Here is a 17,524-nt window from a genome sequence, read left to right as displayed (position 1 = left end):
CAGGCCTATTCTAATACCAGGCCTGGATTGTGCAGATCTTCAGAGATTCTAAGGCCATGCTTCTGCAGCCATTCTTCTACACCAACCCACTGTCTCACTCTCCCTCCTTGGCGGGACAGGGGGAGAATATAAGATTAAAAGCTTGTGGGTCAAGAGAATGGCAGTTTAGTGAAGAAAAGCAAAGGTTGCGTGCAGAATCAAATCAAAGCAAAAAGATTTATTCTCTACTTCCCATCAGCAGGCAATGTCCAGCCACTTCTTGGGAAGTAGGGCCTCAGTATGCGTAGCGGTTGCTTCGGGAGACAAATGCCTGAATAATGAATACCTCCCCTCTCCTCCTTTCTCTCAGCTTTTCTTGCTGAGCAAGACATCATATGATATGGAATAGCCCTTTGGTCAGTTTGGGTCACCTGTCCTGGCTATGTCCCTTCCCAACCTCTTGCCCACCCTCAGCCTACTGGCCTTTGGGGGCAGGGAGGGTTGGAGAGACAACCTTGATGTTGTGCCAGCACTGTTCAGCAGTAGCTAAAGCACTGATGTGTTATCTACACTGTTCTAGCTAAAAATACAAAGCCCAGCACTGAGGGCTGCTGTGGAGAAAGTTAACTCCATGCCAGCCAGACCCAAAACACCCACTCACACTAGCATCTTATCATCTGTTCTTACCCAGACCATTTTACCAAGTGTGGGTGCATGAGCACCCCCACAGAGGGCTGAGTTGTCTGTTATCAAACCTGATGTCCTGTCCTCACTAATTAAAACCCAAACATTTTGAGAAAGAAATATCAATGCACATAACTTGCTGATTTTATATAGTTTATTTTTCTTGAAAAAAACAGTTGGTGGACTGTCACAAATGGCGTTCCTCAGGGCTCAGTATACGGCACAATCCTGTTTAAAAATTTTATCAATGATCTGGATGAAGAAATTGAATGCACCCTCAGTAAGTTTGCAGATGATAGCAAGTTGCATGGAGAGTGTTGATCTGCTTGAGGGCAGGAAGGCTCTTCAGAGGGATCTAGACAGGCTGGGTCGATAGGCAGAGGCCAACTGTATGAGGTTCAACAAGAAGAAGTGCCAGGTCTTGCACTAGGGTCACAACAACCCCACACAATGCTAAAGGCTTGGGGAAGAGTGGCTGGAAAGCTGCCTGGCAGAAAAGGACCTGGGGGTGTTGGTCGACAGCTGGCCAAACATGAGCCATCCGTGTGCCCAGGTGGCCAAGAAGGCCAACAGCATCCTGTCCTGTATCAAAAATATTGTGGCCAGCAGGACTAGGGAAGTGATCGTACCCCTGTACTTGGTGCTGATGAGGCCACACCTTAGATACTGTGTTCAGTGTTGGGCCCCTCACTACAGGGAAGATATTGAGGTGCTGGAGAGTGCCCAGAGAAGGGAAACAAAGCTGGTGAAGGAGCTAGAGAACGAGTCTTACGAGGAGCAGCTGAGGGAACTGGGGTTGTTTAGCCTGGGGAAAAGGAGGCTGAGGGGAGACCTTATTGCTCTCTACAACTACCTGAAAGGAGTGTTAAAGGGAAATTTCACACAGATGTGGGCACCACTAGGCTTGCTTTAATCACAACTCGGAGTTGGGCCACCACCTCAGTAAGTGGCAGAGAACAAAGGGATGCAGCACAGCTTATATACACTTATCAAATCATTAGTCAGTGTCCAAAGTTTTTAGAAGTTTCCTTTGGTCTTGTCAGTTCTGTGAATCTATCATCTGACTCTGTCCCAGTTGATTCATCTATTCAGTTCCAGTGTCTGCCTTGGTTCCAAGGTCCTCCTCAGATCATGATCTTTCTGCCTGCTTTAACTCACACAATCCTTCAAGCACACTTAGTCTTTGAACAAGCAATTCCTATTCACATATACTGATTTTTTTTCTAAAAGCACCTGTGTTTCTGAGAGCACCTGTGCACACAAATTGATCATCTATTGTTTTTCTATTCTCCCACTGGTTAACTTGACTGGGTTTTAAACCAGCCTTGGATTAGGGCTATAGAAGAGATGAGGCCTGGTTCTGCCATTTAGTAGCTTCAGCACTTTAAATTTCTTAATTCAAAATACATTTTCTTTAACAGGAGATTGTTGGGAGGTAGGTGTTAGTCTTTTTCCTCCCAGGTAACAAGTGATAGGACAAGATGAAACAACCTCAAGTTGTGCCAGGGAAGGTTTAAGCTGGATATTAGGAAACATTTCTTCACCGAAAGAGGTGTCAAGCATTAGAACAGGCTGCCCAGGGAAGTGATTGAGTCACCATCCCTGGAGGTATTTAGAAAATGCATAGATGTGGTGCTTAGGGACATGATTTAGTCATGGATTTGGCAGTCCTGGGTTAACTGTTGGACTTGATGATCTTAAAGCTCTTTTCCAACTTAAATGACTCTATGATTCTCTGATATTTGTGTCAATCATGATCCTTTCTGTGCCAGAAAATATTATTCTGGAAAGTACGACATGTCTTTAGGTCTAAAAAAAGAATTGATAACTTAATAGTCTGAACATATTCTGAGGATTTTCAGGACATGAGCATTCCACAGTCATAGAAAAAATTAAAAATAGCTTATAAATATTGTAAAAAATCCAAACGAGTAGGAAAAAATATAACTCGGAAAGAGCTAAGATAGAAATATATCTGTTAGCAGCAAAGAGATTTCTACACTAAAGAGCTTGTAAATCAAATGGAGTAGTAAAGCCTCTTTTATATATAAATTTCACATATTTCTCTGTCATCTTTTCTTCTTCTGGGACAGTTGGGTATCTAGAAGACTTTATCTAGTTAAGCTGACTACGATCCTTCTTAAGCTTTCAGATGGGTGATGGTCAAAATGTGTCCCTGCTTGGAACTGTCTTTATCTTAAAAAAAAATGCAACAACAACAGATTTTCCAAGTATAGTTGGTACTGGATATTCAGAACAGCTCAGCTCCTAAAACATGGCCAAATTCTGGTTGTCTAAATGGCAGTTGATCTCTTCTTGGATGTCCATGTTGGTATATGCACCTGAATGTACAAGTCCATATTTATCTCCTCTCTTGCAGATAGTGCGCTGAACTAATGAGTTGCAGTGCACTCAACTTCTTGCCATATTGTTCTTGCCATCAAATTGTTTTTATTTGAAAGTTTGCAAAATAGTGGAAGTCCAAACTCTGTGTGCTGTTGACCTTTTCAGTGCCAGCGATCATGGTTTTGTCATCTACATGTTTAGAGCTAGCTTGAGTAGATGTAAGATACAAACAGTTTTTATTTGGGGATTGGGAACCTTTTCCTCACTGGGTCCTGAATTGGACTGTATGTAAAAACAGTTTAGCTGTGTTCCTACATCCCCAGCACACCCCCACACCATAGGCTATGGAGTCCTCCTGTCCTCTTTCCCCCCTCTTCCCTCTAACCAGAAATACACACCAGAGGGCAGTTTCATTCCACACTGTGACCAGCACCCCTACACTCCACAGTGCTTCCTGCACCCAACAGTCTGGTTATGCACAGCACTGTTCCACACTGTTTCCTGCACTGCTCTCATCAGCTCTGTGCTCATGCCATGTTGCTTTCCGCTTGTAAACAATATGTATATCATTCTAAATTTACCTTGATCACCTCACAATAAAGGATTCCACTAGCCTGCTCTTTTCAGCTGCTTCCTTGCATGTCACAGAGATTAGAGCTTTCCTTTTACATGCCTTTGTTTTTCTACTATTACCAGTAGCAGGTGGTAGGAGCTAGAATCATAGAATGGTTTGGGTTGGAAGGGACTTTTAAACATCATCTAGTCCAACCTCTTGCCATGGACAGGGACATCTTTCACTAGATCAGGTTGCTCAAAGCCCCTTTCAACCTGACTTTGAACACTTCCAATGATGGGATATTGACACCCTGCCCCTTGACCAGTATCAGTGGTGTAGACAGACTGCCAACACCATGCCCTTGACCAATATCAACAGCATAGACAGACTGCCAACACCCTGCCTCCTGACTGACATCGGCAGCATAGGCAGGATGCCACCCACATTATTCAAGTATGGTATAATTCTCTCAAATCACAGTACCATTGGTGGAGCCATGGGGTGGCACGACTCTTACCCACATTCAAAAGGCATTTGCACAATTGGCTGTTGCTGCCAGATGACCTGGACACCAAGTGTCCCTGGCAGGCCACCAGAGCCATGGCATCACTTATGATCCTGTGTTTGCTATTGGCGATCAGGTGAGTTGCCATATTGATACTGAAAAACCGGCAAAAAGAAAACCCTCTAGACTTCATTTTGTAAGTTTAGAAGGCAGGCATTCTTTATTGCAGCGCTGGGAGCATGGAGATTAGCATCTCAAATCATGCGCACCTATCTGACCAGCGTTCCTCAATTTATTACAACAAAACATACATATTCATCATATTTCCCTGAAATCTAATACATATTATAACTACTTCCCCAAAATGATTTACATATGTGTAAGGCACTTGGGTATGCACACTTCGCTCCTGGGGGTCTTCCTTGGGATATTTTGAGACCCCTGGTGGTCGACAAGTCGGTGAACTTCAGCTGAACTTTCTTGGGGAACATGCGTACTACTTGTTCTTATGTAACTTAATTTGTTCTCTGCACTATATGGTTTTGACTGCAGTGCTCCATTACCCCACTTCTCTTGTCTATTGTTATATCCCAGGTGTCTCAGAAAGCTAGCTACATCTTAGTGAGCTTATTCAATAGGTCGAATTAATCATTGCTTTAATTTCAGCCTCTGTTAGTGATTCTTTATATCTTAATTATATTAGTATGGACGTGTTGTTGCTCATCTTTCCTACTGCCTCAGTAAAGCTTTGTTTTACAACACATTGTCAGACTCCATTACCATTTGGATCACAGACATCTGCAACTTCTCTGGGCAACCTGTTCCAGTGCCTTACCACCCTCACTGTAAAAAATTTTCTTCCTTATATCTAATCTAAATCTACTCTCTCTCACTTTAAAACTTTTGTCCCCTGTCATGTCACTACAGGCCTTGGTAAAAAGTCTCTCTCCATCTTTCTTATAAGCCCCTTTTCTATATTGAAAGTCCACAATAAGGTCTCCCAAGAACCTTATCTTCTCCAGGCTGAACAACCCCAACTGTCTCAGCCTTTCTTCATAGGAGTTTTCCAGCCTTCTAATAATTTTTGTGGACCTCCTCTGGACCCGCTCTAACAGGTCCATGTTTGTCTTGTACTGAGGACCCCAGAGCTGAATACAGTACTCCAGGTGAGCTCTCGCCAGAGCAGAGTAGAGGGGCAGAATGACCTGCTGGCCATGCTTCTTTTGATGCAGCCCAGGATACGATTGGCTTTATGGGCTGCAAGCATGCATTGCTGGCTCATGTCCAATTTTTCATCCACTGATATCCCCAAGTCCTTCTCCACAGGGCTTGCTCTCAATCAATTCAGCAGCCAGTCTGTACTGATACTGGGGGTTGCCCCAACTGAGGTGCAGGACCTTGCACTTGGCCTTGTTGAACTTCATGAGGTTTGCATGGGCCCACTCCTCAAGCCTGTCAAGGTCCCTATGGATGGCATCCCTTCCCTCTAGTTTATCAACTGCACCACTCAGCTTGGTGTCATCTGCAAACTTGCTGAAGATACACTCAATCCCACTATCTATGTCATTAATGAAGATATTAAACATTATTGGTCTCAGTACAGACTCTTGAGGGATACCACTTGTTACTGGTTTCCACATTGAGCCATTGACTGTAACTCTTTGGACATGGCTATCCAGCCAATTCATTATCCATCTAACAGTCCATCTGTCAAACCCATATCTCTCCAATTTAGTAGCAAGAATGTTGTGGGAGACAGCACCAAAGCCTTACAGAAGTCCAGGTAAATGGCATCCATAGCTCTTCCCTTGTCTACTGAAGCAGTCACTCCATCATAGAAGGCCACTAGATTAGTCAGGCATGATTTGCCCTAGGTTAAACTATATTGGCTGTCTCTAATCACCTCCCTATCTTCCATATATTTCTACATAAGTTCCAGGAGGATCTGTTCCATGATCTTACCAGGCGTGGAGGTGAGGCTGACTGATTGGTTGTTCCTGGAGTCCCTCTTATTACATTTTTTTAAAAATGGGCGCAATATTCCCTTTTCCTCAGTCACTAGAACAGCTCACAGGGAGTAATGCAGCAGTGAGTGAAAGCTATGGATCATCCAGTAGCTTTAGGAGCAGAGCAGCCAAGAGCAAGCTATAGGCATAGGAGTGAGCCATATAGACTAGGCAGAGTGGGCTGGAAATCCACTGAACTTCATTCATGAAATTCAACAAGGACCAATGACAAGTCCTGCACCTAAGGAGGAAGAAACCCTGGCAACAAAACAGGCTGGGAACAGACTAGCTGGAGAGCAGCTCTGCTGAAAAGGCCCTGGGGGGGGTCTTGGAAGACAGCAATGCTGAACATGAGCCAGCAGTATGCCCTGGCAAGCAAAGATGGACAACAGCATCCTGGGCAGGATTAAAAAGAGCATAAGCAGTAAATTTCAGGGAATGATTCTTCCTCTCTAGTCAACACTCATTAGACCACCTCTAGAATACCATATCCAGTTTTGCCACCCCCCCCCCCCACCTCACCCCCCCACCCCCCACCCCAATACAAGAAAAGCATTGACAAACTGGAGTGAGTTCAGCAGAAGGCCATCAGATGGTCAGGGGGCTGGAGCACTTGCCCTATGAGGAGAGGCTGAGAGTACAGGGCTTGTTCAGCCTGGAGAAGAGAAGGCTTCAGGGGGCTCTAACAGCAGCTTGCCAGTAGCCATGAGGAGATCATCAAGAAGACAGAGCCAGGCTCCTCACAGTGATGCATGGTGGGAGTATGAGAGCTAACCAGCATATGTTGAAACAAGAAAGGTTCAGACTGGATACAAGGAAAAACTTTTTCACCACAAGGACTGTCAAGCATTGGAATAGGTTGCCCAGAGAGGTTATATAGTCTGTCTCAAGATTTTCAATACCTAACTAAAAACTCTGAATAACCTGGTCTGACCTCGTAGATGATTGCTTTGAACAGGAGGTTGGGCTAGAGATCCTCTGAGGTCCCTTCCAACCTGAATGATTCTGTGATCATGGACCACTTCCAGTCACATTAAGGACTGAATCTGCTCAATTGGCCAGTGGTTTCCACCCTTTCCATACTTTATCTGGCAGTAACTTCAAATATGATTGTGAGATTTTTAAAGGAAAGCATTGGTAAGAAGGAAGAGTAGGAAATACCATATATGTATCATAGCATAGCTAAGGTGGGACAGCACCTCTAGAGATTGTCTAGTTGAATACCCCCTGCTCAAGCAAGGTCCACTAGAACAAGTTGCCCAGGACTGTGTCCAGTTGGGTTTTGAATATCTCTAAGGATGGAGACTCCAAAACCTCTCTGGGTAACCCATTCCAATATAGAGTCACACCCTCATGGTAAAAAAAGTGTGTTCTAGGTTTAAGTGGAATTTTCTGTGTTTCTGTTTGTGCCCGTTGCCTCTTGTCTTGTCACTGGGCACCACTCAAAAGAGCCTGACTCCATCTTCTTTACATTCTTCCATCAGGTATTTGTGTTTATCTGTAAGATCCCCCTGATCTTTCTCTTCTCTAGGATGAACAGCCCCAGCTCTCTTAGCCTCTTCACATATGTCAGATGTTCCAGTCCCTGAACCATCTTTGTGGCCCTTCTCTGGACTCCAGTATGTCCATGTCTCTCTTGTACTGGGGAGCCCAGAACTGGACACAGGACTCCAGGTGTGGCCTCACCAGTGCTGAGTAGAGAGGAAGGATCACCTCCCTTGACCTGCTGTGAACACTCCTAATAAAGACCTTTTATAATAAAATACTTTTACCTTCTTTTAAAGGCCTTCTCATTATCTTTTAAAACACTGTTGTGTGTTTCCTAGAAGGTGGTGGGTTTTTTTATTCATGGCTTGCCTTTGTGAAAGTGAAAACTAGCACAGGTGAGAGCTCAAGTTCTCCCTCTGGAGTCTCAATTTCAAGTAATGCAATGGGTATACCTTTATGTTAGCAGTAGTTAGCTGTGAATGGAAGGCTTTACTTGTGTTTCTTATGTATAGTTACTTGTTTCATTGGGTTCACTGCATGGATGACTATGTTGATATACTGTTCTGCTTTTTTAATTATTACTTTAGGTTAATTTTTAAAAACATTTATTACATTTCCTTAACTTGTAGGCATGATCCATTTTGTAGTGTGTTTATAACAGAGAAAGTATCAGTGAATGAAAGCATTGGAATGTTTGATGTTCTTTTCTTCTTTGGGAATTACTACAGGCACAGCTGATTGCACAGTCTATAGGTCAAGCATTTAACGTGGCCTACCAGGAATTTCTGAGGGCAAATGGAATCAATCCAGAAGACCTAAGCCAGAAGGAATATAGTGACTTGCTCAATACCCAGGACATGTACAATGATGACCTGATTCATTTTTCCAAATCTGAAAACTGCAAAGATGTATGTCTCTGCTTTTTTTCCATAACACCACTAAGCTCATGTATCCTGAGTTCAGGTTTTCACTGGCAACAATCAGAAAGCTATTAGTGCTTCCAATAAATAACCTCACTGAGGTAATTTCTATTTTTCCCAGTAGGTTTATCCTGTGGGCAATTCTGTTTTAAAAGCAAGCAGTGAATCCTAAATTTATCAATAGTTGAATGATTACTGTCTCTGTGTGGTTTTTACCAAACAATTTTCTCATTTGAGACATTAGATGTCAGTGAAGTGAATATACAGTGGACAGTATAAAATTTTTGGAGGCACTGAGGTTGATAAGAGTGGCTGACCCCAGATTTTAGAAGTCTATATATTTGCTGCTGGTTTTATTAATAAAGATGAAGTAGTGTAACACTGCAACACACGGGTAGTTGTTTCCAAAAACACAGTCACAAGTACGTTAAATCCCTCCCTGACTTAGTTCTGTCCACCAGAGTCCATCATGCCAGGTTTTCTTCTATACCAGCTCCCTCCAGCCATATGAACTGATGAGTTCTATTTGGGGGGGATTTTGAATTAAACAAAATCTCTAGTTTTAATGTTATTTGGTGGTTGAAGGCATTTAAACTATATTAAACTATATACCCTATTGTGTTTTGCCTTTGAATAAGAAAGGCATTTTGCAAATAAGAAGCCTGTGTTTGTTTATATGGAAACATATGGGGGGTGGGATCATCAGTTCTATAGATGAGAAAAAAAGTTTTTGTTTGAAACTCTCTTTCTTATGATTCAGGTTTACATTGAAAAGCAAAAGGGAGAAATTCTAGGTATAGTGATCGTGGAATCTGGCTGGGGATCCATTTTGCCTACAGTTATCATAGCCAACATGATGCATGGAGGACCAGCAGAGAAGTCTGGGAAAGTAAATATAGGGGATCAGATCATGTCAATTAATGGGACCAGTTTGGTTGGCTTACCACTTTCAACATGCCAGAGCATTATAAAGGTACAAAGAATATTCCTGGATATTGCATGTTTTTAAACCTTTATTGGAGTCGTGGGAGAGCAAAAAGTATAGAACTATTTGTTGTCTAACTCTGATCTTGTGCATTTTATAGCAGTTTCCTTTTGATGACTTTAAAGTAGAGGGCAAATTCTGATTTACCTGTTTTCTGAGCCCTAAGAAGGGAACTATGCATTTAGCTGCTTAGATCAAGTCATGGTGCAGGACTTCAGGCCCCAAGGGAATATTTGGGACCAAAAGGAAGATGTTTGTTACTGTCTGGAGGCACCTAAACTTCATAGGGCAGTCTGAGACATAGGTGTCTAAAATCTACAATGGTGCAATTTTAGCCATTTAAATTATTCCTGTGATCTAGTTTCTAGAGAAGTGAGTATTTTTTTTCAAAAGATTGGGTTTTTAAAACATATTTTAACATTTTTCTGAACTTTGGATAAAAAAAAAAATTAAACCTATTTATTTTCTGTAGGAACAACTTGAGCGCATTGGAAAGTATAATGTTTCTTTGAATTTGGCTAAATGGTGGGAGTTTTTAATTGGAAGAACTTTTTTTTAATTGACATGAGAGCATGTAAATGCAAAAAGCAGGCTAGTCAACTGGAAATTAAGAGCCTCTGGGGTAGATGAAACATGCAAGAGTGAGTAATTAAACATCAAAGTTTTAGGAGGGCGAAAGATGCAATTTTTGAGAATGTTGGAAATTCAGCTAAATTGTCTTCTGGGTTACCTATTGAAATAGTCAAACACCACAGGACTGCTGCATATTGTAGCATGTAGACATGCAATGTAATGCTGTATATGACTATAGAAATCCTTCCGTGTCCCTGCTGGGTAGTGGTGTTCTGCAGTAAAAAAATGTTTGTTTAGTAATTCACAAAATAAGTATGTCTTTGTTGCCCATGAATTCCTTTCTTAATGCTTGAACTAAAAAATTCACTATAAAAACCTGATATTCTGGTTTCTGAAAATGTAAACACCGTGCCCTAACAAGTAATAGATATTTAAGTCTCTGAGAACAACCACTCTGGATTCCATTAATTCAAATGATATCTTGTGAATGCAGTATATTAAAACCTTGGTAACAGCACTCTTTTTTTTTTCTTTTCTTTTTTTCTTTTTCCTGAAGCAGAAAAAAACCTTAAGTACCTCTGCACCAAATTCAGCAGAACAAAGCTCACCACCCTTCATGTTATCAGCTTTGTCTCATACTTATTTTCTATCCCATATCAGATTTATTTCTAAAACTGATATATGCTTTTCTCATACAGATGGACTTTTCCTGTGATGCGTTAAGAATCTTCAGCACTTTCACAAAATGAAAACAATCAAAAAGCTAGCTTTGCTGTCTCCTGCCTTTAGAGGCCTTTCCACTCCTTTTTCATGAGGCTGTTACCAGAGGAACTGCTAGCCATTTATCTTTCTGTTAAGAAGGTAGTCGGTGCATTTGCAGGTCTTTATAGCCATACATCTAGAACTGTTTATGTAACATTTTTGGGTAACACAAATGAACCCCCAAATGAAACATCGGTCACCCAAGTATATATTTCAATGTTGCAGAAGTATCCTTTTTGTAAACTTTTTTAGTATTTTTTAGTATTCTATAAGGACTCCTATGAAAAGATAAGCATTTTATATAGATGAGAAGAATATCTTGCAAGTACTTCACATACGGTTATTTTTAAATTAGAGATGTAAGCCTTGTTACTAATTGACTATAAACCATTTACAAACTGACAGATCTAGGAAGAAACTTTCTATATGTGTTGGTTATTCCCTAATTATATTATGCTACTTCCATCTTTTTCAGAAGCATCTGATGCTAACTACTATCAGAAACAGATTCAGGGACTCTGCAACCATCATATCCAGGCAGTTAGAAGCATTGATTTTTCATCCCAGCAGAATGTTAGTCTCAAGTCTAGAGTTAGGCTCAGCAAAATCAGCAGCAGTAAACTGCATGTAGAGACATCAGTCTATTACCTTAGCTGTAATAGGAGTTATTTTCCTGAATGAAATCCTAATCTTGTTGAAGTCAGTGGCAAGCAACCCACTGTTTTCAATGGGACCCATATTTGACTTCGTGCATATGAAAGTCAAAAGCAGCTGTTGGAATTGGAATAAATGTTAACATGATTGAAGCTTGAAGCTGCCATATTCTCTACATAGCATCTCTTTCCCATATGGGTTCTATGTATTGAAGGCTAAACATGTGTAAATGCAACATTTAAGAGTAATGTGTATTCAGTTATATATAAAAAAGTAATCTAACATTGGAGTTGGTTTTATCTACAAGAAACAGCTCTGAATGCCTGAATATGTGTAACGGTCAGACTCTACAATTATCTCCAATTTTATGTTTGGGTTTTCCTTCTTCATTTAGTTCTTCTGGTAGCAAAGATATAAAGGTGAATGTGATAAATCCAGTTTAGAAGGGAGGGGTAATGTAAATGTGAGTATTGCTTATACATGGACTTGATGTTTGCATTACAGAAATGAATATAACTGCACCAGGAAAGCCACTTATTTGTATCTGTCTATCTTAGCTGCATATTTTAAATTTCATTTCCCAGCCAGAATGTTTGTCAATTTTCTGGTCAACTGCATAGACCTGCTTTTTATTTCCTTTGCTTCTTTAGAACAATAATTCGTGTTCTCAAACGAAGAAATTTCCAACAGGAAGCTAGATATCTTAAAACAACCACATCAGCTTATTGACAAGAAGAGGTTTATACTGCATCATTCAATTCACTGAGCATCCTTTTGCTTCTGTCTGGTATTCAGGAATCCTGTTTCATAATGATACATTCAAAGAACTGCTTATTCAGGGCTATTCCCATGTTAACATTCTAAGCATTGTTTTTCCGAGTGCTTATGTTAAATTGTTTCACCCCATTTTTGTCAGCATTTTTCATGGTGATGGTTATTTTTTTCAGGGTTTGAAAAACCAAGCCCAAGTTAAACTGAATGTAGTTAGATGTCCTCCGGTAACCACAGTCTTGATCAGGAGACCTGACCTCAGATACCAGTTAGGCTTCAGTGTACAGAATGGGATTGTAAGTAGCTTCCAGACCTTCTGGTGATGCTTTTACATATGTTAAGGTTTACATATGCAATGAATTGTGTTTTTTCCCTCACTGCAGCAGGGGCTCAGTATACATTTTAAGTCTAAGACACAAAAGCTGAACTGGTCAAAGTTATTCATCTGACTTTTTTCCAAGTCAAAAGCAGGGAAAGAAACTTTATTTCATAGCTTTAGAATCAATCAGGAGTAAAAAGGCTGGTTTAGGTTAAAGAAACAAAAGTGTATGGAGAAGGCTGCTTTCAGTCTGCATCATTTGTGTCTCTGACCAAACCATTGTATATGGTCTCAAAAGAAAGAGTCTGTCTTTGACTGTCTTTTAGTGCAAGGCTTATGCACTTTGAAGTTTTTGTAAACTATGCTTCTTCATACACTCTTAAATTTTCAAACCATGAAGTAACAAGTATTATACAGATAGCTTTTGGTGGATGGTTTCTTTTACTTTTGGAAGAGAATGTGTAGTACACATTATTAATATGCTAATAAATGTTACTTTGAATCAGTGAACCACTACATTTTAGACTTCCCTGCAAACACATGTATGTAAGTACTGAATTATCATTTGTGGTCAAAAGTCTCTGTTCCATATCAAAACTGATGATTTTGTCCTTTCCCTTCCAGATCTGTAGCCTTATGAGAGGAGGTATAGCAGAGCGAGGAGGAGTACGAGTTGGCCATCGTATCATTGAAATCAATGGGCAGAGTGTTGTAGCAACACCTCATGAAAAAATTGTTCACGTTCTCTCAAATGCTGTTGGTGAGGTAGGAGCAAGAAGTGTGCCTAGACAGTATTGCATATTGCGTCATCATTGCCTCTTTTGGGTTGTTACTGTTCAAACATAAATACTAGAAGTGAGAGTGAGAACCACCAAGGGTTTTCTTATTATTGAAGTGCCTACAACTTCAGATAAAATTGAGATGATTGGTAGATACTCAACACCTTAGATAATCCTTTTTCTCTAGACCTTAGTATGGATATGAAAATTATCAGGCTTTCCCTTTCCCTTCTGTCCTGTGTTACCTCATCTAGTTTCTTCCCTAGTACTCCCTAGGGCCTAGGCTATTGAACACTCATGGTTTTGGTAGCATGCCTAATAGGAGTATTGATTAACACATCTTATTACCTTCTAGATTCATATGAAGACCATGCCAGCTGCTATGTACAGACTGTTAACTGCGCAGGAGCAACCAGTTTATATCTAAAGCTGACATCTCACCTTCACAATATGCATGAAGGATAGTTTTCCTCATTACTACTTCTGTTTCTAGTTCTGCATTTGTATCCACAGATACATTTCTCTCTCTCCCCAACATTTGCTGTGTATAGAGGAGGAGGGAAAATATAGCCATGAGACTTTTTGGTTGCATCTCTATACAAATAAAGCTTTATGCAACTCCACACACAGGGTAAATAGCAACAGCAGCAGTGTCCATGGTAAAATTCACAAAAAGATGACTTACATGTCTATGAAGAATGAGTAACTGATGCTGTCATAAAACCAATTGTTCAAATGCACACCTTTTAGTTTCTATCCTTCAGTATAGTAGAACCCCAAAAGGTGCTCCATGAATTGGTATAGATAATGCAATTTTGACATGTTTTGGCAAATAATTCAGGATATGTGATTTTTTGCAGTTGGGTTCCCTATTTTTCTAATCTTCGAAATACTTTTTTTTCAAATGCAATGTCTTTTATATGCTCATTTCAGAGGTTAAATGAGGCAGGAGGTGAGTGATCTCTAGATATCCAGCAAGAGTAATATTGAGGGGGTTTTCTGAGAAGCTATACATTCTAAGTTCTTAATTACAGATTTGGTACACACAACTGTGTGCTTGTGTATACTGACATTTTTAAATTGTGATTGATATTTATGAAGCTTGAAAATAATAGTTCTGCACACTAAGTAATTTTGTTACACTGAGCCAGTTTAAAAGTATTTTTTGTTGAAAGACATCTAGTTTTAATGGCATTTGTTTAGACAGATAAATGGGAGAAGTAAACGTAAGGTAGGAATAAATTTATTTATTTTGCTATGTAAGTTAATTTGTGTTTTGGTTTTCCATATGACAGAGAATGTGTGAGTGTTACATGGATTTTTATGAAGAAATGTAGAGATGTATGAAATGCAGGATTTGATTGGTCTATAACTTATATCAGGGAAAAAGGGGAAAACCACTAAAATAATAAAGCAGCTGATGGCTCTTTTTCCTCAATAAGAAAACATTCTATTTTGTGTAGCTACATTTTGTCTGTACTGCATACTGCTGTTTACACTGAATTTGAACCATATATTTAGACCAGGCTGATGCACTGTATTTTCTGAAAGCAACAGTTTCTGCCTTGTCTTATTTTGATATAAAGGCTCGGTGTGATTAAAAACAAGATCAGAACACATATAGGGAAAAAAAAATCCCATCCTTTTAGCTTGAAAATGGTGTGATGCTTATAGCCATTAGTTTCTCAGTTACTGTGGAATGGACTGCGGAGTGCATTGTGTTTGGAAACTAGTAATGATACCTGGACTTTATTCCAGAGATTTTGTTTATATGTGTATACACATGCACACTTCTGTTGATGAGATCCATGAAAACTCTGTTTTTACCTGAGCACTTGGTTTCCATCTGTGGTCAGAGGTTTATTGTTGCCTTTCAGAAACCATGGACATACATGGGATGAACAGAGAGAAAGAGAAAATAAGCTTTATATTTCAACAGGCAGTAAGGGAGATAATAGAACAGAGCATAAGCTATTGTACTAATGAATACATTTTAGTTTGAAAATCAATGACTTGATTTACTGCAGTTCTTGTTGCATAATTCAATCTTGATCTCTGGAATAGCAGATTTTGCAAGCAAATGGTGTTAGTATTCCAGGTTAGTATTTACCTCTGCTATCAGACTGATGTAAATAGATTGTGAATGACTTGTGATTAGAATTTTTAATTGTAGATATCTGGATTATGGAGATAATTTGAAAATTTTCATAACTTCTTATAAATATAGTAATATATCTAAATATTATATATAAACATATATTGTTTAGTAGGTTATATACAGTGCAGCCTTTCCATGTTGCCTGAGGAAACTCAGTCTTGAAGACAGTTATCACACTTCTGATTCCTGCTGTGTTTTACACCCTCAACTTCACTTGTTTTTATGGTTCTGTCCAACTCATGTTGAGGGGTTTTCCCATTGACTTCAATGGGAGATGAAGAAAACCTAAGCACACAAAAAAATGAATAATTAAAAACAAGGCTGTTTTCCTGTAATTAAGCTTACACCTAGTTATAAGCACCAAAGTACCTAACCTGTTGACTTCATGGTAAACAGATGCTTAAAGCTAAGCATGTGAATGCTTATAGGATTGGAGTCTAGTAAAGAATCTTCATTGTTCCAAGTAATTGTAATATGTGTATTAAATTTCTACACTGGGAAGTTTCCAGTGTGCACTCCAGATAAGTCTTGTAAACAATCCCACAGTTTTAGTTTGCAAAAGTAAAGATAGTTGCAAGAAAAATGAGCTGTAAAGGAAGAGTTAACAGTTTTCTATAGTAGTGCAGTAGTTTATTAGATTAGATGTGTGAATTCTTCATGGATTCAAAAGAATAAACTGCCATTTTGCATTCTTTCTTCTGTATAAAGGTCTGAAAAGTTTTTTCCCTCTTCACTATTTACTATATTCTTATTAATGCTTCAATAGTTACATTAAGGATGAAACATTCTTCTTGGTTTTATTAGCAAGTTTCCCCAGTTGTTCTGAATCTTGTTTTGATTTGAGATTTGATTGGAATTTCCAGATTTGTTTTGTTTTGTGTGGTTTTTTCCTTAATTTTCTAAATGAATTCAGTTTCTGAAGATGGCAATGTGCATGAGATCTCTTGCACATATTTTGTGCAGTGCCTAAACTCTCTTGTATTATTGTTCTGTAAAAAGGTTGAATGGGAATTATTATAAAGTATTGGAAACACTGAACTTGGTGATCTCTGTCTCTGTGTAAATGAGCCTAGAATGTGAGTGTGCACATCTGAATGTAATTCCTCTGATGTTTTTTGTCAGAGGTCTTTGACCCTTTCTCTGTAATGGAACTGCAAAGGTTTCATTTGGGGGTGTGTGTGTGTGTGAGTTTGGGTTGAGGAGGAGTTGCCATCCATTTTGTTGTGATGTATTTACTGTGCTACATTCCTTTATTTAGCAGAGCACTAATGTCTATAAGAATTGTAAAAATAAAATATAGAACAAAAATACCTCAGACAAGGCTGAGAGTTTGCTGATAATAATTTAGGGCTTACCCCACCCCACCCCCACCCCCTCTTATTAAATATGTTATCACAGAGTCGCTACCACTGCTGCTGATTGGCTCAGCCTTGGCCAGCAGTGGATCTGTCTTGGAGACAGCTGTCGTTGGCTCTATCAGACATAGGGGAAGCTTCTAGCAGCTTCTCATAGAAGCCACCCCTGTAGCCCCCCTGCTATCAAAACCTTGCCATGCAAACCCAATACAACTGTGCTGCTTATGAGTCTGTTTCACTGTGCCTGGGAACATTTTGATAAAAGAACTAGCCATGCGCTTTCCCCTGGCATTGATGCCATTCCTTTGCTGGATGAGGCATCTTGTGGAGAGAATGAGGGATTACACCTCCCACTTCTTTGGGCTTGATGTGTCTAGTTTTGTTAAGTGGGCTCACAAGGTTCTTGTACATCCTTATGTAAACTTTTTGAATCTGTTATCTAACATTGTTGGCTTTTTATTGGGTGTGTGGAACTTGGTTTCATCTTGGCATAAGAGGAAACAACTTGTTAGTAAAGTGACAAAAAAACGTCCTGAGGTGGTTGATCTGTGGGTGGCAGGGTGTGTGGAAGGATTTGGGAAGGTTCCTAGGGTGGTTATCACCTCCCATAGGCTGGGATTTTATGCCTGAACAGCCATGTAATCCCATTGAATAGGTGTGCCACTTGATGGAAGGGTGCCTTCC

The 17,524-nt window shown here is 39.8% G+C and overlaps 1 protein-coding gene across 1 annotated transcript in view; it reads left to right on the top strand.

The window, feature by feature from the left end:
• Positions 1-17,246, top strand: part of LOC130141923 (amyloid-beta A4 precursor protein-binding family A member 1-like) — a 137,317-nt gene extending 120,071 nt beyond the window's left edge. Inside the window, exons 9-13 of the mRNA XM_056323222.1 lie at positions 8,293-8,472; positions 9,245-9,457; positions 12,406-12,525; positions 13,173-13,313; positions 13,683-17,246. Of these exons, the coding sequence (XP_056179197.1) occupies positions 8,293-8,472; positions 9,245-9,457; positions 12,406-12,525; positions 13,173-13,313; positions 13,683-13,754 (726 nt within the window). The 3' untranslated portion in view covers positions 13,755-17,246. The remainder of the gene's footprint in view (positions 1-8,292; positions 8,473-9,244; positions 9,458-12,405; positions 12,526-13,172; positions 13,314-13,682) is intronic.
• The last annotated feature ends 278 nt before the right edge of the window (positions 17,247-17,524 follow it).

This window comes from Falco biarmicus, chromosome W (genome assembly GCF_023638135.1).
Source record: "Falco biarmicus isolate bFalBia1 chromosome W, bFalBia1.pri, whole genome shotgun sequence".
Lineage (NCBI taxonomy): Eukaryota > Metazoa > Chordata > Aves > Falconiformes > Falconidae > Falco > Falco biarmicus.
This window is presented reverse-complemented; position numbering and strand designations above follow the sequence as displayed.